At 35.6% G+C, this 11,509-nt stretch overlaps 2 protein-coding genes across 2 annotated transcripts; both read left to right on the top strand.

Annotated features, from left to right (window-relative positions):
* The first annotated feature begins 777 nt into the window (after positions 1-777).
* Positions 778-6,620, top strand: LOC133694082 (respiratory burst oxidase homolog protein B). Its single transcript, XM_062115508.1, has 13 exons — positions 778-1,142; positions 1,495-2,048; positions 2,302-2,461; positions 3,130-3,178; positions 3,268-3,381; positions 3,593-4,021; positions 4,112-4,498; positions 4,630-4,725; positions 5,082-5,197; positions 5,301-5,403; positions 5,533-5,606; positions 5,700-6,214; positions 6,324-6,620. The coding sequence occupies exons 2-13, from the start codon at positions 1,541-1,543 to the stop codon at positions 6,431-6,433; spliced, it is 2,661 nt and encodes an 886-aa protein (XP_061971492.1). The 5' UTR covers positions 778-1,142; positions 1,495-1,540; the 3' UTR covers positions 6,434-6,620.
* A 2,726-nt stretch (positions 6,621-9,346) lies between these two features.
* Positions 9,347-11,224, top strand: LOC133694268 (heavy metal-associated isoprenylated plant protein 35-like). The gene is made up of 3 exons (XM_062115759.1): positions 9,347-9,577; positions 9,663-9,738; positions 10,091-11,224. The coding sequence occupies exons 1-3, from the start codon at positions 9,509-9,511 to the stop codon at positions 10,864-10,866; spliced, it is 921 nt and encodes a 306-aa protein (XP_061971743.1). The 5' UTR covers positions 9,347-9,508; the 3' UTR covers positions 10,867-11,224.
* Positions 11,225-11,509: the final 285 nt, after the last annotated feature.

Raw genomic sequence — 11,509 nt, forward strand, 5'->3', positions numbered from 1 at the left:
AAATATATATTTTCTACATAAATATTATTGTTCAAAAAGTAATATGGAATGTTTAATTGACATACTTGTGAGCAAGATAGATAAAATCAAGTCTAAACAAAAAGTTTAAATGGCTAAATATAAATAATTTTTTTTTATTAATGTGAGTGTCCGGACTAGTTTTCACGCACCTTGACTAATTTTACGGACCTTGAAATTAACGACCATATAAGTTTTCAGTGGCCTTGAGATTTGTGGGACTTGAACTGGTGACCTGTAGAAAACAAACTCATAACCTGACCAGTTAAATTACACCCCTAAAATTTAAATATAAATAATTTTAATTTAATCACCAGATCAAATAAAGATTAATTTTACTGGTACATTTTACTGTTCATGTTTCAGGAAAATGCCCAAACCCAGCCTAGTTTCATGAATTATTAACCTTCAAAATCTATCAAAACGAAGTTTAATTTCTCTGCGATTTAAATTTAGAACAGTAACCTTAGAAGTTGTAATTAATTCCATGTTTTGATATACGTACGCTGCGTCAAAAAGGAATTGATCTTGATATCAACTTGCGTTAGTGGCAGAGTAATTCCACACATTATACAAATGTTTTAATAACAGGACCAGATTAGATGAGGTAATGATTTCCTCCACTGTTATGGATTAACCAAGAGCATATTTATGTTGACAATAATCATATACCCTACCACGTTATCTGTCAATGGTTGATCTGTCACTAATGTAAACTTTATAATTTTTCTCCGTAAGTTTGTTAAATGTCGAAGACTATCTCTTGTCTCTTCTTTGACGAAACTGGGTAGGTGATGGATGATCTTTTGAATATTCGAAGAGAGAATTGATCAAGAAGTATGAACCCTAACTACTACAAATAACTACCACTTCAAGACAACCCAGATGCGCCCCTGGATTTCTATGTTCTTGACTTTCTTCCTCGTCCAAAACCATCCACGCTATTAAGCCACCCACATGAGTATAAATCATAGGCATTCTTCTTTACATCCTCACGGCAGATTTCTAAATCTTCTTCCAAAAATATATAATCTCTACCTTCTTCCTCGCTCCCTTCAATCTTCTTTTGCCTTGTACAATCTCATCAAACGTTGAAAGATTTTACCATTTCGAGTCATTTTCAGGTAGAAAAGATTTTATGTTTCAAAATGCATTCCATCATTTCATCCCATTGTCTTACATCCCAAGTCACGTCCTTGGCAAATGGCAACGTTCAATTAGAACTTGGCTTGATGTGATTGTTTGACGTTATATATAGTTCAACTGATATTAGTGTCTAAGGTCTGAAGAATTTGTTCTGTAACAAAAGGAAGAAAGCTAAGCGGTGGATAAATATTTGATTGATACCCCTTCAATTTCTCCACCAACATAACATCTTATTCTAGTCAAACTGTACTAAATATTGCACTTAGCTCCCCAGTTTTTTCGCCTATATGACTATACTCTAACATGTTTTCAATTTGGTCCTTAATTCAGGAGGCCAAGCTAGCTAGCACTGTTTCAAAACTCTAGAAGAAAAGAGATGGAGATTCAAGAAAACCAACAAGATTCATTGTCAGAGACAGAAAGCAATACTAGCAGCACAAGAATTGGTTACAGTGGTCCGCTAAGCGGTCCATTGGTGACCACCACCAAGAAAAACAGCAGCAAGAAAAGCGCAAGATTCAAAGATGAAGAATACGTTGAAATCACTCTAGATGTTCGCGATGATTCAGTTTCTGTGCAGAACATCAAAGGAGGTGATTCAGAGACAGCATATCTTGCTAGCCAGTTGGGGAGAAAGCACCCTTCACTTGGATCACAACTCTCTATTAAGCTAAGGCAGGTTTCACATGAACTTAAAAGAATGACATCTTCTAAAAGGTTTGACAAGTATGATAGAAGCAAGTCTGGAGCTGCTCGTGCCCTGAAAGGGCTAAAGTTCATGACCAAAAATGTTGGAAGTGAAGGTTGGTCTGAAATTGAAGCAAGGTTTCATGAATTGGCTGTTAACGGATCTCTTCCAAAATCAAAATTTGGCCAATGTATAGGTATGTGATGATAGAGTGAATATAATTTAATCAAGGATAATACATTTTGATCATGTTATGAAATCTTCTTCTATGCATGTTAAAATCATGAAAGGGAGAAACATTCATGTTCTGAAATGCATGAATTTTGTGTTTTTTAGAGTGATTACATGCTCGTCCTTTCATTATTTTTTTTTTTAAAATGGAAAAGCAAAAAATATTGTTCGATAGATATGGCCTTACTGCTGACAAAATATGGTGTTAATGTGATCAGGGATGAAAGAATCAAGTGAATTTGCAAGCGAATTGTTTGATGCATTAGCTCGGAGGAGAGGCATAACAACACCTTCAATAATCAAGGCTGAATTGTATGAATTCTGGCAACAAATTACAGATCAGAGATTTGATGCTAGGCTACAGACCTTCTTTGACATGTAAGAGCCTCCCACTATTTTATACTCTTTATGTGTGTGCTTTATAGTTACTAAATTTGGATTGATTTAACCGGTAAACTTGATAATTTGTTGATTTAGAACCTGATTTGACAGGTTATTCTGATGATTTTGTGTGTATATGTGAAGTAAGGGGTATTATAGTTACTAAACTTGAATTAGCCTAATAGGTAAGCTTAATAGAACATGATTTGACAGATTGATATGATGATCTGCGTGTTTGTGTATGAAAAGAGGATATTATAGGTTATTAAACTTGGATTGGTTTAGCGGGTGATAACTCATTGACTTAAAATTTAATTTACAGATTAATATAATGATTCATTAATTTAAAGCTTGGCATAAATTGAATTTCTTTTTAAATGTTTCGGATATTAACCCGGTCAAATCTAGATAATGTGGCAGGTCAACTTTCAACTCTGTAAAGCTAGACAAAACTTAGGTGAGACTTTACCATGAAAAAAATTATCAACAATATATATCATGCAAGCAATCAAAACCGGGATTCTAAGCACACGGGCATGCATGTGAAACCATTCTTTTCTATTTGTTTTGCTTAATAATTTTTAGCAAAGATCAAGGATATTGATGTCGACAACTTATCTTATGAATATATTACGAGTTGTTTGCCTAACATACGCCTGATGCAGGGTGGACAAAGATGCAGATGGAAGGATCACTGAAGAGGAGGTGAAAGAGGTGAGATCAATATTGAAAAATGGAATGCCAAAAATAAAAGAATCATAACATTACATTGACTGGACATTTGTTTTATTTGAATCTTGCAGATTATTGCTTTAAGTGCTTCTGCCAACAAGTTATTAAAGATTCAAGAACGTGCAGAGGAGTATGCAGCTCTAATCATGGAAGAGCTGGACCCTGACAACCTTGGATTCATCGAGGTTTATATTCGAAACTCCTCTGTTTCTTTCCTTGGTCTGAAAGTTTGATCAACCAAGCCAGCCTCAGTCCATTCTTAAGGGCTCTAATTTGTCAAAACGGCTAGCATTGGGCTTTCAATTTGATGGCAGCCCAATCTTGATCACCCCCTCTAGCCCCTTTATGGCCTGGCCTAATTCTATAAGCAAACTAATTTTATGTGTGTTCATGCAGCTGTACAACTTGGAAATGCTCCTTCTCCAAGCTCCAAGCCAATCGACAAACCTAGGAACCGATAGTCGCGTTTTAAGCCAACTTCTAAGCCAAAAACTTGTGCCAACTAAAGATCATAACCCCATCAAGAGAGGTTATCGGGGGCTATCCTACTTCGTCGAGGACAATTGGAAGAGAATCTGGGTCATTGGCCTGTGGCTTGCAGTCTGTGCTGCTCTGTTCACATGGAAATTCGTTCAATATAAGCACCGTGCAGTTTTCGATGTCATGGGCTATTGTGTCACCACAGCTAAAGGTGCAGCTGAGACACTTAAATTCAACATGGCATTGATTCTTCTACCAGTTTGTAGAAATACCATTACTTGGCTTCGAAGCAAGACCAAGTTAGGAATGGCTGTTCCCTTTGATGATAACATCAATTTCCATAAGGTACGATCCGTTCAAGAAAATGGGAAATTTTTTACTTTTTTGGTTCATTCAGGTCTGAGTTGTATAATTTATTGGGCTTGCATTTTACAGGTAATTGCTCTAGGAATTGCTATCGGAGTTGGGCTTCATGCTGGCGCCCATCTTACATGTGACTTTCCTAGGCTGCTACATGCCACCGATGACGAGTACGAGCCAATGGAGCAATTCTTTGGCGAGGACCGGCCTGATGACTACTGGTGGTTTGTGAAAGGGACCGAGGGTTGGACCGGTGTTGTGATGGTGGTGCTAATGGCCGTAGCCTATACACTAGCCCAGCCTTGGTTCCGCCGGAATAGGCTAAGCCTTCCGAAAACCCTAAAGAAGCTAACAGGATTCAACGCCTTTTGGTATTCACATCACTTATTTGTTATTGTCTATGCCCTCTTCATCATCCACGGATACTATCTTTACCTCTCCAAGAAATGGTACAAGAAAACGGTAAGCTTCTTGTAAACAAATACAACATTTGTAATTAAGCCACTTCAATAATTGGATTAACACTAACAATTATACTTAATCACCTTAACTTTGTCTAATGCTTAGCATTGATCTTGCATTGCCTTTGACAGACATGGATGTATCTTGCTGTCCCAATTCTATTATACACTTGCGAACGCTTGACTCGTGCTTTTCGATCGGGTTATAAAACCGTACGAATATTAAAGGTACATGTTCATTTGATCATTAATATTTTAAGCATCATTATTAAATTCAGTTGAGCTCGGCGAGTCAATTTAATGCCTATTTATTGAGACCGGGCTTGTGTTAAGATTTAAATTAAATTAAGTGGAAGTTAAATTGATGAAACTAAATTGACCTCAAAGGTCAACTCGTAATCTAATTATATTCTAATTTGACTTTTGATTATTTTTTTAAAAATATTGTTTTGAATTGACTTGAATCAAGTTGTATAAGTCATGACCTTGGGTTTAATGACTTGGGTTTTATATAATTAATCTTTCAATACGGTGATTAAGTAAGAATAAAAAATGACATATATATTTCCATCTTCAAAATTCAGGTTGCAGTGTACCCTGGAAATGTACTAGCATTGCATATGTCAAAACCACAAGGATTTCGATACACCAGTGGGCAATATGTGTTTGTAAATTGTTCTGCTGTTTCTACATTTCAATGGTAACGATTAATCTTCTTTCAGTGCGTCTCTGTTTTTTCACTTCATTTTTTTCTTAACGTGGACATATAGTGAAGCAAATATATATGCTGGTGTGCATTTCAGGCATCCATTTTCAATCACTTCTGCTCCTGGAGATGATTATTTGAGCATCCATATTCGAACCTTAGGTGACTGGACATCGCAACTCAAAGCTGTTTTTTCCAAGGTATTCTTCGGCAAGAACTGCTCCAAAATTTCGATCACTCTTATACTCGCCAATTCTTGGAAAATTTCCTTTCACACAGCTAAACATTTTGCTCCTCTCATTGTTTTGTGTTGTGGGGTGCAATTGTAGGTATGTCAGCCAGCATCAATACACCAAAGTGGCCTTCTAAGAGCCGATATGGCACAACGCGATAATCAACCTAGGTAATTGCTTGATTTCCTTCTCATTGACACTTGCTTTTTAAGCAATTATTTGAATTATAGTTGTATCATAGTAATGATCCTGTACATTAGCAGGTTGCCAAGGCTGCTAATTGATGGACCTTATGGGGCACCAGCACAGGACTACAAGAAATACGATGTTCTCCTTCTTGTTGGACTTGGCATTGGTGCCACCCCTCTAATAAGCATAGTCAAAGATGTGCTTAACAACATCAAGCAGCAAAAGGAAATGGAAGAGGGGTTAGTAGAAAGTGGTATCAAGGGCAACAACAGAAAGCCTTTCGCAACCAAACGAGCTTACTTCTATTGGGTCACTCGCGAGCAAGGCTCGTTCGAGTGGTTTAGAGGTGTAATGAACGAGGTAGCTGATTATGATCAAGATAGAGTCATCGAACTTCATAATTATTGCACAAGTGTTTACGAAGAAGGTGATGCTCGATCAGCTTTAATCACCATGCTTCAATCTCTTCAACATGCTAAAAGTGGCGTCGATATAGTCTCCGAAACACGAGTTAAGACACATTTTGCCAGGCCTAATTGGCGAAAAGTGTTCAAGCATGTAGCTGTCAATTATCCTGATCAAAGAGTTGGTAAATTGCCTCTGCTTAACACTAATCTTCCAAGTTTATGTTAACAAAAGAAAAGGCATTGCATTTCATTATAGCGAACTATGCTAATTGTTGCCTGTTCTTGTTGCAGGAGTGTTTTACTGTGGAGCACCTGGATTGACTGGAGAACTAAGAAGATTAGCTCAAGATTTCTCCAGGAAAACTACAACCAAATTCGATTTCCATAAAGAGAATTTCTAAGGGATCTTCTAAAATCTTCTTCTTTAGAAATGTTATATTAATCTTGTTCTTTGTATGATAAGGTGCCATGTCTAGGGTTTTTTTTCTAGTCATCCCCGGGTCAGAATATTTCTTGCTTGGTAAATGTATATTGGCATTTATAGTCCTCATCAAAAAAATATATATATAGTGGAGTTTATGATTCTAATCTCTACTTCTAGCTACTTGTTACTGCCGTAGTGGCTCAATTCCTTGATCTAGCACGGCCAGTCCCAAGCAATTGTAAGATATATAAAAAAAATTCCTTATCTTATGGGCAATTAATCAACATAAAAACGGTGATTTGCCAATTTAGAACCTTGATTACTTCATGGTGTTGTTTTTGTTTTTAAAAACAATGACACTGTATTTTCAGGAGATTCTTTATATAAAAAAAATAGTTTGTGTTGACCTGTTAATCTACGAGTCAACCCACTCTACTTACGAAAAAGACCTTGGATCGGATTAACATCATGTTGGTTCTTATAACTAGGAAGAAAAATGAACGATGATCATGTGTGTTCTGTTTTTTTCCCCTGAAGTTTAAACTTCAATGGATCAATGCCAGCATGTCAGATTGTTTGTCCTAGATCCAAATCTAGAAGGATGTGATGTTAATGAAAACCCAACTACATATGCTTAATGCAGTAATTGAAACATGAGCAACCAAGTTCATCTTAAGAGCTCAGCCATGAATCTGGTGACATATGTTGGAAGTTGATTAATCAAGTTTTTATTAGTATATTTTTATCAAAAAAAAAATTTAGAAGTATAGATAAACAATCATGTTCCAATGAAAACGTATTAGGTCTGTACTAGCCTGCTAGACATGTTGGGCTGGTCAGTATGCCAAGCCTCGAATGCTGGGTGTGGTACCAGCCAAACCCAAATACAATCGGGTTTAACAATGGGCCAAGCCTCGAGCACGTCCACGAGAATGTGTATCCTCCCTTGAGCCACATTCTTTTTTAGGCACATTTATAGGGATAAACTTTCTCCTTTGGGTCAAACATAAAGAAAGAGCTTAACCTCTATAGGCTCAACTATATTTATGTTTTGGATTTTACTATTTCTATACCTTTCAGGTGTATAAAAGTTTTTCAAGGACCCACCATAGTTTTATCAAATATTAATATAGATGTAAAGAACATTTATACATCATTAAATGTTATCATGATAAAATTACACTCTAGATTCTCATTTTCACAAAAGAACAAGATTTGTGGGCTATAAATACACAATAAGTCCTTCATAATAAAAATTTATAATTTTCATTCTTTACTGTGTATATATTTTTAGAGTATCTCTTTTTAGAATATTCTTTTATTTTCTTTCTTTCAAAAGATATTTATTTAATTATTGAAAATTCCACTTCTCCAAAAGAAACCTTTTGCGAATATTAGTTACAAGCCATCTTAACCTACCAAGTATCCAGTATAAGCTATCAATCTCCTTGACTAAAGGTAATAAATGATATTGTTAGGATCAATTGATTAAATAATTATTCAACCTGAATATCTTATTACATACTACTTGAATTATTAGGATTATATTAATTTAAAAATATATTAAAATAATTTTATTTTTATTTTTAAATTAATACATCAAAATACTAAAAAATATTAATTTAAAATTTTGAAAAATTAAAAAATGTATAGTTAAACGGCACTCATAAATAATGACTTAATCTTAATCATATCTTGTTATGCATGAATCGCTAGGGGTGATCATTTTCGGTTCGGTTCTGTTTTTATTAAAAAAAGTAACCAAAACCATTTTTTAAAAAGAAACCGAAACCGGTTCAAACCGACGGGTTTCGGTTCGGTTAGGTTATTTTGGGGAAAAACCAGTTCAAACCGGTTGGACTTAGTTTTTTCCGGTTTGGCTCGGTTTTTTTCTGTTTGACTCGGTTTTTTTTCAGTTTGATTTTTCTGATTTCAGTCTTATAAAACCAAACCGGTCGGTTTTTTTAAAATTTTAATTGGTTTAATCGGATTTTTTTCACGGTTCAGTTTTTTCAGTTTTTTTACTTACCCCTATGAATCGCCATGTGTCCTGTTACGTGTCCCATATATGCTGGCACGTGGCATTATTAACAGAGTAAGGTGGCAAGGGTCCAACAAAATTATCCCAGGCAAACTATTAAGAGGGTGCTTAGTAGTGTGGAAGCGGTTGCTTTTTAAATAATTTTTTGTGCCGAAATGCATGCCAATGATTTTTTTTATTTTTTAAAAATTATTTTTAATATCAGCACATCAAAACGATCCAATATCATCAGCAAACCTACCGAATAAATATTGTCTTAAAAATTATCAAATATTAAAAAAAAAGACTAATTTAGCTTCTTTTTTTAATGGAAATAATATTATTTTGAATAGAAAAATATTAAAAAATTCTCCAGAGTTTATCTAATCATATTTCTCTCGAAGTTGACTAAATTAATTAAAATCATGTGATCGGTTTAATATTTATCTCCATTTAAAAATAAAATAAAAATTATATGAATTAGATTAGATTTAACCTGGTCTAAAATAGAGTTGAAAATACATATTAAAGTTGTATAATTAATCTCTACCATAGTTTTTAAATCAAGATTTGCACTTAAATCTCAACCAACTAGCTAGAAAGCATTAAGCAAAAGCTAGCATCAAATGATGTCTTTGTGATCACAAATGAAGTCCATTAATTTGATGTTAGCAGCTAGCTGGGAACCAATCTTTTATAAAGCTTTGTGCTTATAATACCAAATTTGATATATTCATCTAAAAAAAGGAAAAAAAGGTATCAAGTTCGAATTTAATTAATTAGGCATCGTTTATAATAATTTATGACATAAAGTTAGTCTAAAATTCATGCAGTACCAATATTCACATCTCAGCATCTCTATTTTTTCCATCTCACCAAGCATAAACCTCTAGGCCCTACATCTCTCCCTTTCCTCTCACCTCGAGTCCTTGCAAGTTTGCAACTTTCATTGTCCTTCGGCCCTTCCACCCTTTCTCGAATTCCTCCCCACTCTCTCTTCCTCATCCAGAACAGACGCCCACAGTTCTCCTAATGGCAACAGGGACAGAAGCTAAAGAAGGAGGATCAGTAGAAAACAAAGAGCCACCTCTCAAGTACAAGGTAGATAAATTAAGCCAAAACTACGATAAAACTGCCGTCTTTTCCATGTTTTGAAGTTTTAACCTCATTTTCCTTTGTTCTTCAGACATTGGTCTTGAAGGTCTCAGTTCACTGTGAAGAGTGCAAGAGGAAGGTCAAAAAGATCTTGAATAATATAGATGGTATGTAGAGTGTAAACTCAGTAAAACCTTACATTGATTCCTTGGATTTTTTCTCTTGTTTCTTGTTACATGCTTGCAAGATTTCGAAGATTCCCTCATTTTCATTTTATCGAAGTCTTCTTTATCTTCGTTTAATTTCAAACTTTCTGCAAAGCTTTTTGTACAAACTGTTTTCTTTCACAATATTTAGCTACAAAAGTTTTATAATTTGTCTCTCAATTTTCCCATCCGGGTTCTTGTTAATTTTCACTCTTCCTTTGTCATTTTTAATTTTGATTTAAGGACTAAACCCTTGATTCTAGTTATGAACTTCATTGAAGTTGCTAATTTCTGTCGTGATTTGTATTTGTAGGCGTGTACACCACAGATGTTGATTTAAGGCAACAAAAGGCCACGGTAATAGGGAATGTTGATGCAGATACTTTAATCAAGAAACTTATAAAAAAGACAGGGAAGCATGCAGAGTTGTGGCCTGAAAAAGCTGATAACAATCAGAAAGATAAAAAGAAAGGAAAAGGAAAGAAGAAAGAGAAAGAGAAAGGGAAAGAGAAAGAAAGTGAACAAGAAAGCAGCGGTGAAGAAGGCAGTGACGGTGAAAATGAGAAAGAAGTTAAAGGCAAGACTGAAGGTTGTCAAACTGTTACCTCACAGGGAGGTGGCCAGTCACCGGTGACTGACAAGAAAGTTGATGGTCAGAGTGAGGTTGGAGCCGGGGGTAGTGCTGGTGGTGGTAAGAAGAAGAAGAAGAAGAAGAAAAAGAAGGCGCATACAGCAGGAAACAACAACACTGTTGATGAGGCTGAACATTCTGTTCGTGCGCCAGCAGGCACTGGATCGCCAACTCTTGGGAATGTTCATGTCCAAATCGCACAGCCTACCAATTATCACAGCCCTCAACGTCAGCATGTGTATGACTACCCAGCAACAACTTACTATGCACCCACGGTGTACGCTGTGAGCAGCAATGTCGCATGCCCTAGCACTTTTTATGGTGCCTCATACTATTCCCCACCGTATTCCTACGCGTGTATGCATTCGCCGTCCGATTTGGATTCATATCCGCCACAGCCGTCCGGTTCATTCGAGATTTTTAGCGACGAAAACCCCAATGCGTGCTCAATTATGTGACAATGGCTTCACCAATGGTGGCAATCAGCACATTGAACTAACTCATACTGCCTGTGCAAGTCTATGAGGGGAGGGAGGTATTTTTGTAATGCATGTAGATATATGAAAGGTAAAGTTCTTCTAGCTTTAAAATTAGGGGATAATAAGGGGTGAATTAGGGTTTGGGGTGTTTATCTTTAGTGATCGATCATGGAGCTTCCTTGACCTGAAGTACTTTTTACTGCTTTTAAGGCTGGGTTTTAGAAGAGTTCTATACATGTAGCAGCAGCCTTGCAAACCCTCTCTTGTTAACTAGCTGCAGAACCACCTCAATTTCTAAGTCTAAGCCATTGTCTTAATTTCCAATTCTTTTATTTTAGTGACTCGTGTAATTGTATATAATTTGCAATGTAATGGGTTGCATGGTGTCATGAGATAGAAAAGATCAGGGATAAAAATATATTTCATTTAAAAACAATTAATTTTCTATATATTCTCGTCAAGATAGAAAGGATAAAAGAATCTTGGTTGCTATGTATAAATACATGTTAATTCAAAGCAACAAAACAATGGCCTTGATTTGGATAAAATTAAGATAAATAGGATGGGATTATATTATAATAACATGATTAAGATCAATGTTTTCCTTTCTAGATACATTGAA

This window comes from Populus nigra, chromosome 5 (genome assembly GCF_951802175.1).
Source record: "Populus nigra chromosome 5, ddPopNigr1.1, whole genome shotgun sequence".
Lineage (NCBI taxonomy): Eukaryota > Viridiplantae > Streptophyta > Magnoliopsida > Malpighiales > Salicaceae > Populus > Populus nigra.